Raw genomic sequence first — 18224 nt, forward strand, 5'->3', positions numbered from 1 at the left:
CAGGACCCATGTCGAAGTATGTTCAGAAAGAGCAAAGAGTCTATCCCCACCATTCCGTATTGTGTATATAAACCCATTATCCCACCCTTTAATCTTCTAAATTGCTCCATTAGTAATCTGTCTATTTGTTGTTGTTGTAAATGCTTGCCATCATGATCAAATCTGCCCCCATTCCACCAGCTCTGCAAGCCCCAGCGAAACCCCTCCCTTTTCACCCTTCCTGCCCCAATGATGGCAAAACCCTGTGGCCATGCGCAGAGGTAAGAACCACAGCCATGCCGATAACCAAGGAACACCAGAGACCATGGCAATGATGGCCGTGTTGTGGCACGAGTTGGTTCGATTGGCACAGGAATTTGGCACAGCCAATTGGCACAGGAATATGAATGAATGAATGATCGTTTTAAGGCCATTTTTCCCCGCTAGAGCGGGGGTTAGCCTTGCGGGACCCATGACAATCATGGTTCCCTGTTTGAGGCAATGTTTTTATGGCCGGATGCCCTTCCTGACGCCAACCCTTGGTCATGCTCTTACGATGCGCAGGGATACGGTGTACCTATTCTAAACCGGGGTACACACCGGGATCATTCATCCCAGCAAGCTGGTACTCAATTTGCCGACCTCGGAAGGATGACAGGCTGAGTCAACCCTCCTGGCGTTAATTCAGCGATCGACCGGGATTCGAACCCAGGATCCTAGGATCCCAAGCCGGCACCCTAACCGCTAAGGGTGCCTTCACATACACGGATTATTCTTACGAGTCCTTACGGATCGCCAACTCGTAGTCAATCGCAAGCATCCGTAAATAACGGAAGATGATTTTTGACATGTCAAAAGTTGTTGCGAGTTGTGACGAGTTATCTACGGATACCAGCGAGTTATTTGTGGATGCTTGTGATTGACTACGAGTTGGCGATCCGTAAGGACTCGTAAGAATAATCCGTGTATGTGAAGGTTGCATAAGCCAACACCAGGGACACGAGATAATTATATAGCCCATGGAAACTCAAACCAGTAGTTGCCGATTGAGCAGTGTCCGGGAATGAGAGAGCAGTTGGAATCGGAGTTGTGGGATGCACGTGCTGGAATAGCGTCGACTGAGCATGCCCCACAAAAGAGTCAGACACGGATGCAACAAGAAGCTCTCTGTCTCTATCTCTCTCTTTCCTCTCTCTTTCTCTTTTCTCTCCCCGTACGGATTCAGGAACCTCACGTAAGCCATCCTGCAGGAGGAAGGTTCCACATTTTTATCCTTTTGTCTTCCAGGAGAACCATGGTAGAGACATGTATGTTTTTACCATTTTATTTACATAAGTTACATACTACAAGTTTCCAGTGCTACTGTACCAAGGATCTGTTCCGTTTTCTCATCCCGTCTGTCTTTTATTTATTAAAAATTTACTCCCTAGGGTCAGCGTGTTCATCTGCCCGCGAGATTCCTAGCGTTTTATTAAAGTATCCACAATTACGCTTGAATTATTTTCTTTCTTTTTAAGTATTTTTTTTTAATGACCGCCGTGGTTTTAACTGTGTTCGTAACTCGGCGGCCTGCTGCATCGTTCAGGCATACAGCTGACGAAACTGTTCAAATTATCAGGAGTACACCATAGTACATTGCTAATGAGTAATGGATACCTAAGTTATTGACTGACAATAAAAACAATGAAGTTTAATTTCAATTATGAACTCCAATATGATGTCAAGAAAGGCAAAATACACCATAATTTCAGCCTATAAGTCGAATTGGCTCATTTTCCCAGTTTTCTTTTCTTCATTCATAGATAAGTCGATTTGGAGTACAAGCCGAAGCTAGACCAACTATTTCAGAAAATAGCACACATTGGAAAGTGTTTTTTCATCTATGCAATATGCCTAGGCTCCTGGGTTCAAGTCCCGGTCGATCGCTGAATTAACGCCGGGGGGGGGGGGGGGGGGGGGTTGACTCAGCCTGTCATCCTTCTGCGGTCGGAAAATTGAGTACCAGTTCAATGGTAATTCCCTGTGTGTCGCAAGAGGCGACCTAGGGTTGGCGTCAGGAAGGGCATCCGGCCATAAAAACATTGCCTCAAACAGGGAACCATGATTGCCATGGGGCACGCAAGGCTAACCCCCGCTCTAGCGGGGAAAATGGCCTTAAAACGATCATTCATTCATTCATTCTTTAAAATTTGAACTCTGAGCTGGTGGAATGTCTGCATCAAGTGTAGTCATTGTGTGAATGTAGTTTTGCGACTGCTTGAATACGGGAGGGTAACACCACAATCAGCCATCTTTTCCCACTCATTTTAAGCACTCAACCAAATTATGCCAATTTGTAGCCTCTGGAGAAATTTAACAGACAGGAAAGGATGGCAAGACTGTCCTTTTACAAGATGACTTTGTTGTACATCCAACGAGTGTACACGAACCGACTGCCAGCAGGGACTCAAGTTATTGCTCTACACCCACCTTTTCCGGCAGGTTTAGCAACGTATGATCACTGGCTCTTCAACATTAAAGAAAGAGCTATTTCATGGAAATCGCTGCAAGCATAAGGAATGGCCGAACGAAAGGCACAATAAACAAGCACGCGTCCGCACACACTAAAAACATGGTTCGGCAAAGGCGTGAAGCTCGCACGCTGTTGGCTAATGTGCAGTCACTGTGGTGAGGAGTTTGCACAGAGTGAAAAATAGCCCGTCTGTTCCAAAAAAAAAAAACCTTCACAAGTTAAAAACTGCAAAGATGTTCTGTTCATCCCTTATCGTCGAGTGCAGCAGCTTCAAAAATGAAGAAACGGCAAGTAAAAATTTAACCAAACCAATAAAAATGGTCAATGGTAACCGATCGTTTCAAGGTGTAAATTTTAAACAGAAAGTGAGCGCCCTCTGCTGATTTAACCAACATGGAAATTGAGAATAAATAAAAAGCAGTACAATTCAGAAAAGAAAGCAAGATGTTAAAAGGTGTAGAAGCTTGGGTACCTGTTAGCCAATTATCAGGATAGCTTGGAGGCATACACATTCAGCTTAAGCTGTCCAGCCTTAAGTCTAGGTTTGGATCTCAGACCCAGCTATAAACCACCATCTTGGTGTTTCACAGGCAGAGTGATGCATCAATGCATATTCTGGCCGTCGGACGTTAAACTGGGGGACTCGTCTGCCAGCATTATTGGTGGATGTTACAGATCCCACGGTGTCCTTCGCGAAGAGTTATTGTGCCATCAATGGCACCCTGAACAAATTATAAGTTTCTGATCTAGCATACAGGACGCTGCATCAGTGGCACAGTTGCACCCCAAGCAAATGATGCTACCCTCAACCATGTCCTGTATATGAAAGAAGAAGAAGAAGAAGAATCGATACAAGATGCATAGACCAAAGATATTTGGACAGAAGTTGCATTTGTCTTGAGATATCATCACTGCAAATCAATGGTGTTGGACTCCAATTGTGCAACGCACAACAAAGTTTGGAAAGAAAGTTCAGAATAAAACAAAAATGATGCGTGCGATTCATAAGAGACCTGTTAGTACTGGAATATAGAAAATAATAGTTTGTATCCCACAAAGTAAAATAACAAAAAAAAAGAGATAAACCATCAAATTTGTTTTCTACATGTTTTGACCAAAGGTTAAATGCTTGGGATGCAATGCTACATCATTTTAAAGAAAAGGTGGCTGCCCCTCAGATGGACGCGAAGCTCACGACTTGTCTACTCAAATTAGATGTTGGGCATTAAATGTCCCACGGTGTCCTTTGATGAAGGGTAGGATGACCTATTGCTGGCACCCCGAACAAACCACAACTTCCTGACATAATATGCCAAGGCACTGCCAGTGTCACCAGTGTATCACTGTGGTGATGCAACCAGCAGGCCAAATTCGGAACCAAAAGATTGCTATACATGCTCAAGAAAGTACATTTAGTTTATAAACCATAATTTTGATTCAAATACATAAACATAGGGGCTCACCCTGGCACTCACCTGGTAGAATAAAGAGTATACTGCACTGACTAAATGTATTTTAAACTAATTTCAATGGTTGCTAGAAGACAGGGCAGCATATAGAATCATACAAACATAATTATAAGACTTTAAACAAACAAAGGAAAACATACCTATTTTGGGGGGCAACCCCCCCTCCCCCAAACCCATGCACATCCTAAGACCCCAATTTTTCTAATGCCTTGAACAAATATTGCTACATCATGGGTGATTAAGGTTGTGGTGAAGTTTCATCGAAATTTCGTGTGTAGTTTCTGAGAAGAAAGCAAATAGCTATTTTGTGGGGCAGCCTCCCCCCCCCCCCCCCTTTAGATCCCCAAAGGGGTAGATTTTTTTTTAATGCCGTGAGCAAACTTAGGTACATCACGGGTGGTGAAGGTTGTGGTCAAGTTTCATCGGAATTGTTTGTGTAGTTTCAGGGGAAAAATCAAATTCCTATTTGGGGGGGGGGGGGGGGAGGGGGGTCAAACCTGGATCCACTTTGACCCCCGGTAAACCCCCTAGACTCAGATTTTTTTTTAATGGCGTGAACAAATTTTAGTCACAACACAACAAATATCATTTTTGCCAAATTTGGTCGCAATCCCATCAGCAGTTTCAGAGAAGAAGTTTCAAGTGTTTACGGACTGACGGAAGGAATGATGGACGGATGGACTGACAACGCGCCATCGCATAAGCTCCCCTGAACTTCGTTCCAGGTGAGCTAAAAAACAAGACCAATAACCTAACAACGGCATCGCTGGGTTTGATACCTTAGAAGAGGATAGTTTGACCTGGGTGTTCATCACCTTCGGTCCAACGTCAGGCATTGAGAGCACATTCTCTATACTTTCATTCCAAACAGCATCATTCATCATTTTAATTACAAATTAATACTATAGTGTTAATATATCAAAATATAATGTTAAATCACGATTGTTTCAAGATATTAAACCTGCAAACTGTCATCTGTTCACTTCTGGATTTGGGAGCAAGGTCCGTGTCGATCACATTTCAAAATCATCGTATTGAGGAATTTCTCAAACCTCCTACCTACCTTACGACATCCACTGGGAACCCAAAACGTTCCAGTGTTATTACATTTCCCTTTAGTAAAATATGCAACTGTAATGGTTACTAAACGCGTCCCCTGTCATGTGACCAGATCCTCAGCTCTGATTGGTGTATGTTTGTGGGGACATATGGACAGCCAAACGCTATTCGAGATGCCATTGCCCAATGGGCTACACCATAAAAATATTTCCACAATACTTGGCAGATATGCTTAGAGGAACTAATAGTTGGAGTTTTGAAGAAATATTAAAATGGCAATGTAAACAGGGATTGCAGATTTGTAAGAACATCCAAGTTCCTTGACACACCTGAGCTCCTCACCACATATAAGGCTTTCATCCGCAGCTCAAGGGAATACTGTTCCCCAATCTGGGCCGGTGCTCCTGCCTCGCACCTAGCTCGGCTTCACGCTGTTGAAACCAAAGCTTTCAGAATCATTGGAATCTCCTGCGATGAAGCTAACTCCAAGGTCCTCTCACTCACTCACCGCAGGCAGGTTGGTGGTCTTTCTGTCTTCGACCGACTCCTCTCTGGCCTTGCTCCTCCAGCTCTCTCTGTGCTCTGTCCCCCAAATATTCCTACAGGTCGCACAAGATCTGCCAGCAACCCTCTTATGGTTAAACTGCCAAAATCAAGACTTTCTGCTCGCCTTCACTCCTTCATTCCTCTTTTCTCCCGCCTCTGGAACAAACTCCCTCACTCCCTTCAATCCCACTCCTCCCTCCAGTTCTTTAAAACAGCTGTTCACCACCATCTCTTATCTTCCCCCATCCAAAACCTTGATCTTTTCTACCCCTGCTAATTCACCCCAGATACACTTTTTTGAAATTCGAACTTCATTCGTGTGATTACTAGGCATAAGGCATAAGGATTACTAGGAACTTCTTCCACTTTCGTGGAAGTCCTTGCAGTGTCCATATGTTTTATACCACTCTCACCTCCCCCTCCCACAGTTCTCTCGATGTCCCTGCTCTCAAACGTTGTGTTTGTGTCCTTCCCCCTCTCTCCCCATCTTGTCTACCGCTCCCCTTATTTTTATTTTTTTTATTTTTTATTTTTTTTGTATACAAGGTCGAGGCTCGTGAAAGAGCGAACATTAATCACACAGAAAGACAAACCGACACATAAAACATATAACATAGGGAGCGGTAGACAAGATGGGGAGAGAGGGGGAAGGACACAAACACAACATTTGAGAGCAGTGACCGAGAGACATGGAGACATCGAGAGATCTGAGAGAGGGCGAGGGCTTGGGGGGGGGGGGGGCGTGGGAAGGGGGCGGTGGGAGAGGTATAAAACATATGGACACTGCCAGGACTTCCAGGAAAGAAGTTGGAATTTCAAACAAGGTGGATCTGGGGTGAATTAGCGGGGGTAGAAAAGATCAAGGTTTTGGATGGGGGAAGATAAGAGATGGTGGTGAACAGCTGTTTTAAAGACCTGGAGGGAGGAGTGGGATTGAAGGGAGTGAGGGAGTTTGTTCCAGAGGCGGGAGAAAAGAGGAATGAAAGAGTGAAGGTGAGCAGAGAGCCGAGATTTCGGCAGTTTAACCATCAGAGGGTTGCTGGCAGATCTTGTGCGACCTGTAGGAATATTTGGGGGACAGAGCACAGAGAGAGCTGGGGGTGCAAGGCCGGAGAGGAGTCGGTAGAAGACAGAAAGACCACCTACCTGCCTGCGGTGAGTGAGTGAAAGGCCCTCAGAGATAGCTTCATCGCGGGAGATTCCAATAATTCTGAAAGCTTTGGTTTCAACAGCGTGAAGCCGAGCTAGGTGTGAGGCAGGAGCACCGGCCCATAGGGGAGAACAGTATTCCATTGAGCTGCGGATGAAAGCCTTGTATGTGGTGAGGAGCTCAGGTGTGCCGAGGAAGGACTTCGCACGACGGAGGATGCCCAGTCGGCGACTGGCTTTGGAGGCCAGCTTGGAAATGTGGTTTTCCCAAGAAAGATCATGGCAGATAGTGAGACCCAAAATCTTGAGCGACAGAACTTCTTGGAGAGGATTGTTGAGAAAGTAGATGGGAGGGTTGTCCAGTCGATCTTTTCGGAGAGACATAGTAAGAGTGTGAGATTTGTCAGGATTGAAAGACATGTTCCACTTGTTTGACCAGTCTGTGATTTTGTCCAGGTCTTCAGAGAGTGAGGAGGCAGCAGACTGCCGATCTGAGGGAAGAGGAATGGAGCGGCAGAGAGTGGAGTCATCAGCAAAGAGATAGAGAGGATTTTCGAGAGAGTCAGAGAGATCATTGATGAAGACCAGAAAAAGCACGGGGCCCAGAACACTGCCTTGGGGAACTCCAGCCTGAACAGGAAGAGGAGATGAGAGAAACCCATTCAGGGCCACACGTTGACGACGACTAGAGAGGAAGTCCGCCAGCCATGCGTGGAGATTTCCATGGATACCAAAGGAGGAGAGTTTGGTGAGCAGAGCGGGGTGCCAGACCGTGTCGAAGGCACGTGATATGTCGAGGGAGACAGCTCTAATTTCCTGTTTGGCATTGAGGACCTCCATCCATTGTTGAGACAGCAGAAGCAGCATGTCCAGAGTAGAGTGACCTGGTCTGAAACCAAATTGATGATCAGAGATCAAGCCATTGGAGAAGAGGAAAGATTTCATATCCGAAGCAATGATGGATTCCATGACTTTGCTGATAATTGGGAGAAGGCTGATTGGTCTGTAGTTGCTAGGATCTGTTTTTGCACCTTTTTGTGCAAAGCGGTGATGTTGGCTGATTTCCAAGCAGATGGCAGTTGACCTTGAGCAAAAGAGAGGGTGAAGAGAACAGAGAGAGGGTGAGACAGAGCAGCAGAGCAGGATTTTAGGACCCGTGGGCTGATGCCGTCGGGTCCAGTTGCAGAATCAGAGTCGAGGGTTGACAGAAACTTTTCCACCTTGTCAGGAGGAAAGGACACGGAGTCCAGGAGCAGCAGGGTACGACTGGGTATGGTGGGTACAGAGAGGGATGGGTTTGGGACACAAGATTTAGAGGCAAACACAGAGTTGAGGCATTCAGCTTTTTCACGTGCGGAGTCAGCTGTGTAGCCGTTTGAGGTAAGGGAGGGGATGGAGGGGGAACAAACACCAGAAACGGATTTGACCAGACGCCACCAGGATTTGGAAGAGGGAGACAGATAAGAGAGTTCGGTCTTGAGAACGGAGAGATATTGTTTCCTGGCTCTCCTGAGGGTGGACACACACTTGTTTCGGGCTTTGTGAAAGGAAATGAGATTTCCTTCCGTTGGATTTGCTTTCCAGGAGACGAAGGCAAGTTGTTTCTGGGCAACAGCCTCACCACAAGTTTCCGTGTACCATGGACGGGAGGAAGGGTATGACAACTGAAGACGAGATGGGATAAATCTGTGCATGAGAGAGAGCAATTTACTTTGGAAGAATTCCCAGGATGAGTTGATGTCAGAGGTGGTAGAGATGGGAGACCAGTCCAGATGATTGATGGCTGCTTGAAGACCGTGCCAGTTGGCCTGAGTGAAATGCCAGACTCGTCGACGCTGAGCAGGCTCCCTGAGGATGGTCAGAGAGATGTCCACTTTAACAAGGACATGATCAGATGATCCGATCGGAGCAGAAGAAGAGCAGCAGACATTTTCAGGGAAGTTAGTCATAACCAAGTCCAGAAGAGAAGATGTTCCGTTGACTGAGATCCGGGTCGGGAAATTGACAGATTGTGTCAGTCCCAGTGAGTCGCAGAAGTCCTTTGCTGAGGAGCCATGGCTGGTGAGAGAGGTACCCACACCCAGCCAACTGGCATGATGACAGTTGAAATCACCACATATGAGGAAGAGAGAGTTGGGATGAGTAGATAGAAGTTGGTCCATATCATCAGACAGCGAGATGTAGATTGAGTCATCACTGTTTGGTGGACGGTACAACACACATATGAACAAGAGGTGGGAGTGAAGGGGAAGCCGTAGCCAGAGGTATTCCTGGGGGTGAGGTGGAGAGAGTGCAGTGCAGGGCGAGTGAGGAAGAGAGTTTTTGATAAAGATAGCAACCCCGCCTCCAGGACGAGGCTCAGTTCTATCATACCGGAGGAGGGAGTAGCCCGGGAGAGATACTATGGAATCAGAGACATCATAAAGGAGGAAAGTTTCTGTTAAGCAGATCACGTCTGGTTTGACAGAAGCAACCTGTATGGAGAGATCAGTTAAGTTTGAACGAAGGCCCCGGATGTTTGAGGTCCATACCGTTAATGAAGAGGAAGGGGGAGCATCAGATACAGAACAGGGGGGAGGAGGGGTAGGGTAAGATGTGGAAGAGGTGGAAGAGGTAGGGAGAGCTGTTGAAGGTGTGTCAGAGATTTCAGAATAGCTCGGAGAAAGGGAAGGATGGGGCGGACAAAAGGTTTGATGGTGATTGGGTGAGCCACAATGAGGTGTTATTTGAGGAGGGGGAAGAGCGAGGCAGAAGGTTGGGGGAGATGGAGGTGAGAGTTTGAAGGGGGAAGAAGCGGGGAGGACGCTTTGAGGAGGGGGAGTGAGAGGGGGGAAATTGAGAAGCAATGAGGGTGGGGAGATTTGAAGGGGAGGGGTGAGGGGGGAGTTTGGGAGGGAAGGGGCAAGGGGAGGGATTTGAAAGGGATGGGATATGGGGGAGATTTGGAGGGGAGGGGTGAGGCTGGAGTCTAGGAGGGGAGGGGCGAGGGGGCGTCTTGGCGGGGAGGGGTGAGGGGGTAGTTTAGGAGGGAGGGGGCAAGGGGGGAGATTTGAAAGGGATGGGTGATGGGGAAGATTTGGAGGGGAGGGGTGATGGGGAAGATTTGGAGGGGAGGGGTTATGGGGAAGATTTGGAGGGGAGGGGTGAGATTGGATTTTTGAAAGTGTACGATTTATGGGAAACGAACATTTATTGCAAAATGAGTTTCTTGTGACCTTCGAGTTAAAAATACGTTTAAGGACGCTGGATGGAGGATGGAGTGCAGGAGAGTTTAGGGAATGTAGAAAAAAGGCACTATAGGAGATGGATATTTTTTTTGGGATGAATTGATTTGGTGAGCAAGTCGAAAGCAGCCTTTTAAAGAAGAAGAAGAAAAAGGTGTTATAAAATATGACGGAATACATAACTTGAGGGGAAAGTGTAAACATTGAAGGTTAATGAGTGAAAACTATCTGGGGAAATGGGGGAGAAACACGTGGTCGAAGAACGAACGAACGAATAAGAATGAATAAACGAATGAGAACAGAGAAGGAAAATGTTTTTTTAATTTATTATTATTATTTTTTTTTTTTGAGTTGAGATTTACACAAGGAAGTAGGCTATGGGTGAAAAGCCTGGGAATACAGAGAACGAAAGTTATTGGATCACAAAAGACGGACCGCTGAGAGAAAAACAAAGCCTCAAGGTTGTACAGTGCACACTGTACAAGGCCTCAAGACACGACACGGCAAACAGACGATCAATTTATGAAAGATAAACACCGAGAAACAACCAAAGTTGCACACAATAACTTCACACACCGAAAGATAAATACAGTTTCGACAAAATACAATTGTGAACAGACTTAACTTCGAAAAACGTGGAGACCGTGTGGAGCTTCGAAAATCCCTGCCGCCGTCTCCAAGATCTCGCGAGATCATCCAAGTGTTTTACAGTCACGTGAAAAAGTAGGTACACCCCCATGTAAAGTTTAGACTTTTTCAACATATTTCAACATGCAGCTATTTGATCTTCATTTCAACAATATTGATAGATAAAGGTGATATAATAAAACAAATATCATGAAACATTTACATTTTGTAGTCCATTGTATAATTTAAATAAACATCAATGCAAATTTCACATGTGGAAAAAGTAAGTACACCCTTGGCTCCAATCGGTGGTATTGCCCCCTTTGGCAAAACAATCTCAAGTAGGCGTTTCTTATAACTGTCTACCAGTCTCTGACATCGACTGGGAGAAATTTTTGCCCACTCCTCCATGCAGAATTATTTCAGCTGTGTGATGTTTGAGGGGTTTCTTGCATGCACAGCTCGTTTCAAATCCCCCCACAACATCTCGATGGGATTTAGATCCGGGCTTTGACTTGGCCATTCCAGAACCCTCCATTTCTTTATTTTCAGCCATTCCTTGGTGGATATACTGGTATGTTTAGGGTCATTGTCATGTTGCAAGGTCCACCTTCGGTTGAGCTTCAACTTTCCGACAGATGGCCTCACATTATCCTCAAGCACCCTCTGGTACAATGAAGAATTCATAATGGATTATATGATGGTGAGCTGCCAGGGCCCTGATGCAGCAAAGCTGCCCCAAACCATAACATTTCGACCACCATGCTTTACAGTTGGTATCAGGTTCTTGTGGTCCAATGCTGTCTTTGGTTTTTGCCAAACATGTCTTCTGGTACTGTGGCCAAATAACTCTACCTTTGACTCATCTGTCCAGAGCACATTGTTCCAGAAGTGCTGGTCTTTACCTAGATGTTCATTGGCAAACTTTAGTCTTGCCCTGATGTTCTTTCTGGACAGCAAAGGTTTCCTCCTGGCACACCTCCCATGTAGATCAAATTCGTGCAGCCTCTTTCTAATGATAGACTCATGCACTTTGACATCAACAGTGGCAAGGGCTACCTGTAGGTCCCGTGATGACATTCAGGGGTTCTTTGAGACTTCTTTCAGCATCTTGCGGTCTGCTCTCGGGCTGAACTTGCTGGGGCGGCCTGGCCTGAACAAGTTGGCAGTTGTTTGGAATCTTCTTCACCTGAAGATGATCTTCCGGACAGTCGAATGATTGATTTCAAATTGTTTGGAGATCTTTTTGAATCCCTTCCCAGACTCGTAGGCATCTATAACCTTCTTTCTGAAGGCCTCAGAGAGCTCTTTTGATCTCGGCATGGTGACGCCGCACACTTCAACAACAAAGAGCAAACCAAACTAAATGTCTGAGGTTTAAATAAGACAGGTTCCTCCAAGATCCTCTCTAACGATGTTCTAATCATTTGCATCTGAGCTGGTGCACCTGATTCTAATTTTAGGTATTTGAAGTAGTGATAAATGTGGGGGTGTACTTACTTTTTCACGTGACTGTATGTGTCGGTTTGACTTTCTGTGTGATTAATGTTAGCTCTTTCACGAGCCTAGAACTTGTATACAAAAAAAAAAAAAGAAACCCCCCACAAAACTACCACTCCCAGAAGACCATACCTCATGCCAATGAGTAGAGCAATCACCATCGAGCAAATAGGGTCAGCAATCATCAATCCATAGTTCTGCATGAGCAATGTAGAGACTATGACTCCAATGCTGCCCACAGTGTCTGCCAGGATGTGCAGAAACACACCTGCCATAAAAAAGGTGGGGGAGGGGCAATGTTATGCAAGGTGGAACATAGCATGGAATTTTTCATATAAGCATGATGTACATAATATCACCTTGTGCTTCAGCAGATATATTGCTGTATCAGGTCTGCATGCTTGCAGTGCTTGTTCTGGAGTCACTTAGTAGAAGGGAGCACCATAAACAGAAAAACAAACCAGTAGCAATTGTGGAACGAATAGTCTCACCTCGCATGCTCATTCTTAACAAAAATACTATCGTTAACTGAACGATTATAGCCCAATGCTATTATGGCCCATCAAAATCAACATCAACAAGCGTTACGCCTAGGTCCTCCGTCGGTGAAGTGATGTGAGTTGAAAAAGTGGAAGACGCAAGGCAGCCATCTTGGATTTTGACATGGCGACCCAATTTGCAATAGTGTTCTCCCTTATGCGACATGCGTACATAGACGCACACACCAGATTAGAAGTTAGTAGTTCGTTTATTTTACAAGATATTTCGCTCACAAGGTTCAGACATATATATGGTGGCGGACATCTTGGATTTTGACATGGCGACCCAATTTCCGATAGCGTTCTTCCTTATGCGTAGATACACCCACACACCAGATTAGAGGTTGGTACTTCGCTTATTTTTCAAGATATTCCACTCACAAGGTTCAGACATACATGGCGGCGGCCATCTTGGATTTTGACATGGCGACCCAATTTGCAATAGTGTTCTCCCTTATGCGACATGCGTACATAGACGCACACACCAGATTAGAAGTTAGTAGTTCGTTTATTTTACAAGATATTTCGCTCACAAGGTTCAGACATATATATGGTGGCGGACATCTTGGATTTTGACATGGCGACCCAATTTCCGATAGCATTCTTCCTTATGCGTAGACACACCCACACACCAGATTAGAGGTTGGTACTTCGCTTATTTTTCAAGATATTCCACTCACAAGGTTCAGACATACATGGCGGCGGCCATCTTGGATTTTGACGTGGCGACCAAATTTTCAATAGCGTTCTTCCTTATGCGTAGATACACCCACACACCAGATTAGAAGTTAGTAGTTCGTTTATTTTTCAAGATATTTCGCTCACAAGGTTCAGACATATATATGGTGGAGGCCATCTTGGATTTTTGACGTGGCGACCCAATTTTCAATAGTGTTCTTCCTTATGCCTAGATACACCCACACACCAGATTAGAAGTTGGTACTTCACTTATTTTTCAAGATATTCTGCTCACAAGGTTCAGACATACATGGCGTCACACATACATGGCGGCGGCCATCTTGGATTTTGACATGGGTTGCACCCACACACCAAATTAGAATTCGGTCCTTCGCTTACGCACACCCGCACACAGATGCACGCACACACACACGGACGGAGGGGAAACCCAAAGTCCCCCTTTCGCTCCGCGGTGCGACGGGGGACAACCAGGCGGCAGGCACCCTATTATGTCACATATACACAGTGCCTTCAGAAAGTATTCACACCCCTCGATTTATTTTTTTTCCCCACATTTTCTTGGGGTCAAAAACGGATAGGGCAAAAAACGACATATAGCAGGATATCGCAAAAAGTTATGGATGGATTTGGAAAAAACTTGGTGGACAGGTTGTGTGTGTGAGACAAGGAAGAAGCGAATCAATTTTGGTGAAGATCCGGATCCGGATATTAGAATTTTTAAAGTGATTCTTCACCATTGGTGGACGGATGAAGATAGGGCCAAAAACGATATAAAGCAGGATATCTCAAAAAGTGGTGGACGGATGATTTTGATTAAATGTGATTCTGAATTGTGATTTTCTGGTCTACCCTGGGATATAAAATGTAAACTGTTCACCTGGTGGAGGTATGCTCTCTACTGAGTGCTGTTCTCGTTTACACAAGTATTCAACCTGCTGAGTCAAAGCAGCGATTACAGCTTTGAGTCTTCTTGGGTATGTTTATATCAGCTTTGCACATCTGTATTTGGGGAGTCTGTCCTATTCTTGTTGCAGATTTGCTCAAGCTCTGTCAAGTTGTATGAGGAGCGTCGGTGAACAGCAATCCTCAAGTCCTTCCATATATTCTCAATGGGATTCAAGTATGAATTTTGTCTGGGCCACATGAGGACTTTCACGTTCTTGTTTTGAAGCCATTCCAGTGTTGTTTTGGCTGTATGCTTGAGGTCATTGTCCTGTTGGAACGTAAATCTTTGCTGCAGTCTGAGGTCTTTTGCACTCTGAAGCAGGTTCTCCTCATGAATTTGCATATATTTGGCACCATTTATTGTTCCCTCTATCTTTACAAGTGTCCCAGTCCCTGCCGCTGAAAAATATCCCCATAGCATAATGCTGCCACCACCATGCTTCACGGTAGGGTTGGTATTAGATGGGTGATGACTTGTGCTTTGTTTTCGCCAGATGTAGAACTTTGCATTCTGGCCAAAGAGTTCAATTTTCTTCTCATCAGACCAAAGAATATTGTCGCGCGGACCCTCCGGTTAACACCAGGGCTCGCGGATGGACCAGAACGGAATTACTGGAGGCGAAGCTCAAATACGGATTTTGCTTTTGTAGCACGGGAAGGAGAAGGGAAGAGGAAGCTGCGGTAAAAGCGCATATCTGTTGAAGGCGAACAAACTCAAACGGCACAAGATTTGCAGGGAATGGAAAATAATACAAGGGTTTATTTACAAAGGTCGGGACAGGGAAAAGCACACGCTGGTAATAAATATCCTAATCGGGACGTACCCACACACAGATTTCGGATACGAGACGAGGGAATACTAATTAAGGAAAATAAAACGTTCGTTATGGTGTGTAAGTGGTGTGCGGTCTTATCTCGTCTGTAGTGTTGTCCCCACACGGCTCCAAGCTCCGATGCACCCACGCTCTACTAGGCCCGAGCCAACACCCTCTCCGTTCGCACACGAGGCCCCGCCCGTTCACAGCACCAAAAGCACCGAGCACCGCTCCAAGCACCACGCAGATGGTGAACCAATGACCACCAGGACCTCTCAAGACCAAGAAGGGAAGCGCAGAGAGCACAAGACGTCGTGCAGCATCAAGACAGCCAGGGAGGGACGTGCAGCACAAGAGGCAGAGAAGAACCCAAAAACTAGAGCTGCTGAAGCTGTCGTGCAGCCCCTTTTTATCACCTTGCGTCCACTCTCCTCCGATGCTCCCTCTCGCTGGCGCCCTCTCATTGGCCGAGTCCCTCCCACCTGGTATTGCTCGCCCTGATTGGCTGGAGCAACCTTCCAACCTTCCAGTGCCTTCCGCGCCAACCAATCACTCGTTCCCTGTAGCGTGGTGATAGCTCGTGTCACTATTTTGCTAGGCCTGCCGGAGGTGTAGCTGGCTGCGGCCCATGCGGCGGTGCCCCGAACTGGCCTCTTGCCTGTTTTCTTCCGAAGTCCTCGTCAGGGAAGGGAATTTAATTAATGTGTGCACTACAAGGCCTGTCTAAGTGTCTACAGGTGTATGCATTGCCATAAGGGACAAAGGTTTGATTACCAGATGTGACACACAGGGGTTTATCTTAATCCCGACACTATTTAACACTCGAACATCCTGGTATGTTCACAAGCAGACATCTTAACCCGACAAACCGGACTAAAACACAGAACTTATTACAGGTAGATTCCCTATCGCGACAGACGAAGCATGTTACCTATTCAGATCTACCTGACTCTAGAGTCTAGATATTCCTCTACCCTCCCGACATAACAATATTTTGCCTCATGCTCTCAGTCTTTCACGTGGCTTTTTTACCAACTCCAGGCATGCTGTCATGTGCCTTTTTCTTAGGAGTGGCGTCTGTCTGGCCACTCTCCCATAAAGCCTAGATTTGTGAAGTTCTGCAGAGACTGTTGTTCTTCCAGCAGGTTCTTATATCTCAGCCAAGGAACTCTGTGTAGTTCTGTCAGAATGGTCATTGGGTTCTTAATCACCTCACTGACCAAACTCCTTCTTGCCTGGTTGCTCAGTTTGGTCGGATGGTCAGCTCGAGGAAGGGTCTGGCTAGTTCCATATTACACTCCATTTCCTAATGATGGAGCCCACCATGCTCTTGGGAACTACAAATGGTTTTATAACCTTCCCCAGATCTATTCCTCCTCACAATTATACCTCGGAGTTCTATGGACTGTTCCTTGGACTTCATGGTAGAGTTTCTGCTCTAACATGCACTGTCAACTGTGGGACCTTACATAGAAAGGGGTGTTTATTTCTAAATCATGTCCAATCAATTGAATTGGCCACAGGTGGACTCCAATCAAATTGGATATACATTTAAAGGATGATCAAAGGAAATTGGATGCACCTGAGCTCAATTTACAGGGTCATAGTAAAGGGTTGAATACTTTCTGAAGGCACTGTATTGCCATTATTCATGGTTTTATTGATTGATTATTAGGATATTTAATGACCACTTTTGTGCACATTAAGGCTAAATTATGTTAATGAATAAGGGCATGAAACTAGAGGCCACAAGTCAAATCTGAGAACACACTTCTGAAAGATAATTTGACGAGGACGATTTTGGCACTGGTTTGAAGTATCTATGATTATCCGTTTAAAGTTATGTCTACAAATGTGTTTTTTACATTTGTGATGACTGTGACCTTTGACCTGTTGATCCCAAAAACAATGAGCACACTTTATATCTATGATCAGTTATGGCTGGGGCCCAAGCTGTCCAGCTTTGATTGGACACGGTGATTGAAAGCTTCACATTCGTCTGTTCAGTAGTTTCAGAGAAGATTTTTAAAAGGTTTTTTTTGCTTCAATCCAATATAGCTGCCAAACAACTTCACCGATTACGTTAAAGTTATCAAACTTTATTTCCCATGAGTAGTAAATCAAACATATATAAAGTTGCGCTTCAATCTTTTCAGTGATTTCAGAGAAGGCTTAAAAAAGTTTTTCATTCAATGCAAGATGGCTGCCAAACCAGGTGACCCATGACAGGCATGACATTTTAGTAATCACCTTTTAATCCCAATTGGTAGTCGATGATATACCTAAAGTTGCAGATTCATTGATTTTGTGGCTTTAGGGAAGATTTTTTTAAAGGTTTTAGATTGAATCCAACATGGCTGCCAGACAATGTGTCCAACATTGGAATTTTCAAACTATATTCCCCATGGAGAGTTGATGGCATGTGCAAAGTTTCAATTTTTTTTTTTCATTGAGTGGTTACAGAGATGTCCAATTTTTTTTCCTTTAATCCAATATGGCTGTCATACCATGTGATGTTTAAAATATTATCCATGGGGAGTTCCTCCTTTGTCTAAAGTTTCGCATCAATTGGACAAGCAGTTGCAGAAAGAAGCAAAAATATTTAAACTTGGACAGGCGTGTTGAGAGCCAGCACGGGCCCTGCGGCAAACAACCTCGGCCACCCCACCCCCACCCTTTCTCTCTATTATAACTTTTTAAGGAACTTTCTTTAAAGAAAAACAAACAAAAAACAACAACAACAAATGGTCACTTTTATTTAAACGTATAATCGAAAATAGAGATAGCGGGACATTTGGACCGATCGAGTCAATTTGCACCCTCGACTGTTGAACATTATATCTCCATAAGATTGGCAAAAAAATACGTGAGAAGATTGTTAATATTTTTTTTGGACAAAGAGGATTCAAACCCATTTCTTTGTAATGCACTTTTCTGGTAAATAACCATTTTCTGTAAACTTTGAAACTGTGCCATTAACAGCGGTAAATATTTCGTTTCCGGCAAGAAAGCAAAATCAACTTCTGCATTTATGTAACGAAATGTAACGATGAGGAAATGAGGATGACCTGATGAGGGGTTTCACTGTACTGTAAAAAAAATACAGGAGAAGCTCGGGCTCCTCAACGGACCCCGGGCCCCGAGGCAGTGACCCCTTCTCG

At 45.0% G+C, this 18224-nt stretch overlaps 1 protein-coding gene across 2 annotated transcripts in view; it reads right to left on the bottom strand.

Moving 5' to 3' along the window:
- SLC30A7 (solute carrier family 30 member 7) overlaps positions 1-18224 on the bottom strand; it is a 90219-nt gene that overhangs the window by 25543 nt on the left and 46452 nt on the right. For both annotated transcript variants that reach the window (XM_068111615.2, XM_068111622.2), the window contains exon 8: positions 12198-12333. In XM_068111615.2, the coding sequence (XP_067967716.1) occupies positions 12198-12333 (136 nt within the window). The remainder of the gene's footprint in view (positions 1-12197; positions 12334-18224) is intronic.

Source organism: Myxine glutinosa, chromosome 1 (genome assembly GCF_964187855.1).
Source record: "Myxine glutinosa chromosome 1, kmMyxGlut1.1, whole genome shotgun sequence".
NCBI lineage: Eukaryota > Metazoa > Chordata > Myxini > Myxiniformes > Myxinidae > Myxine > Myxine glutinosa.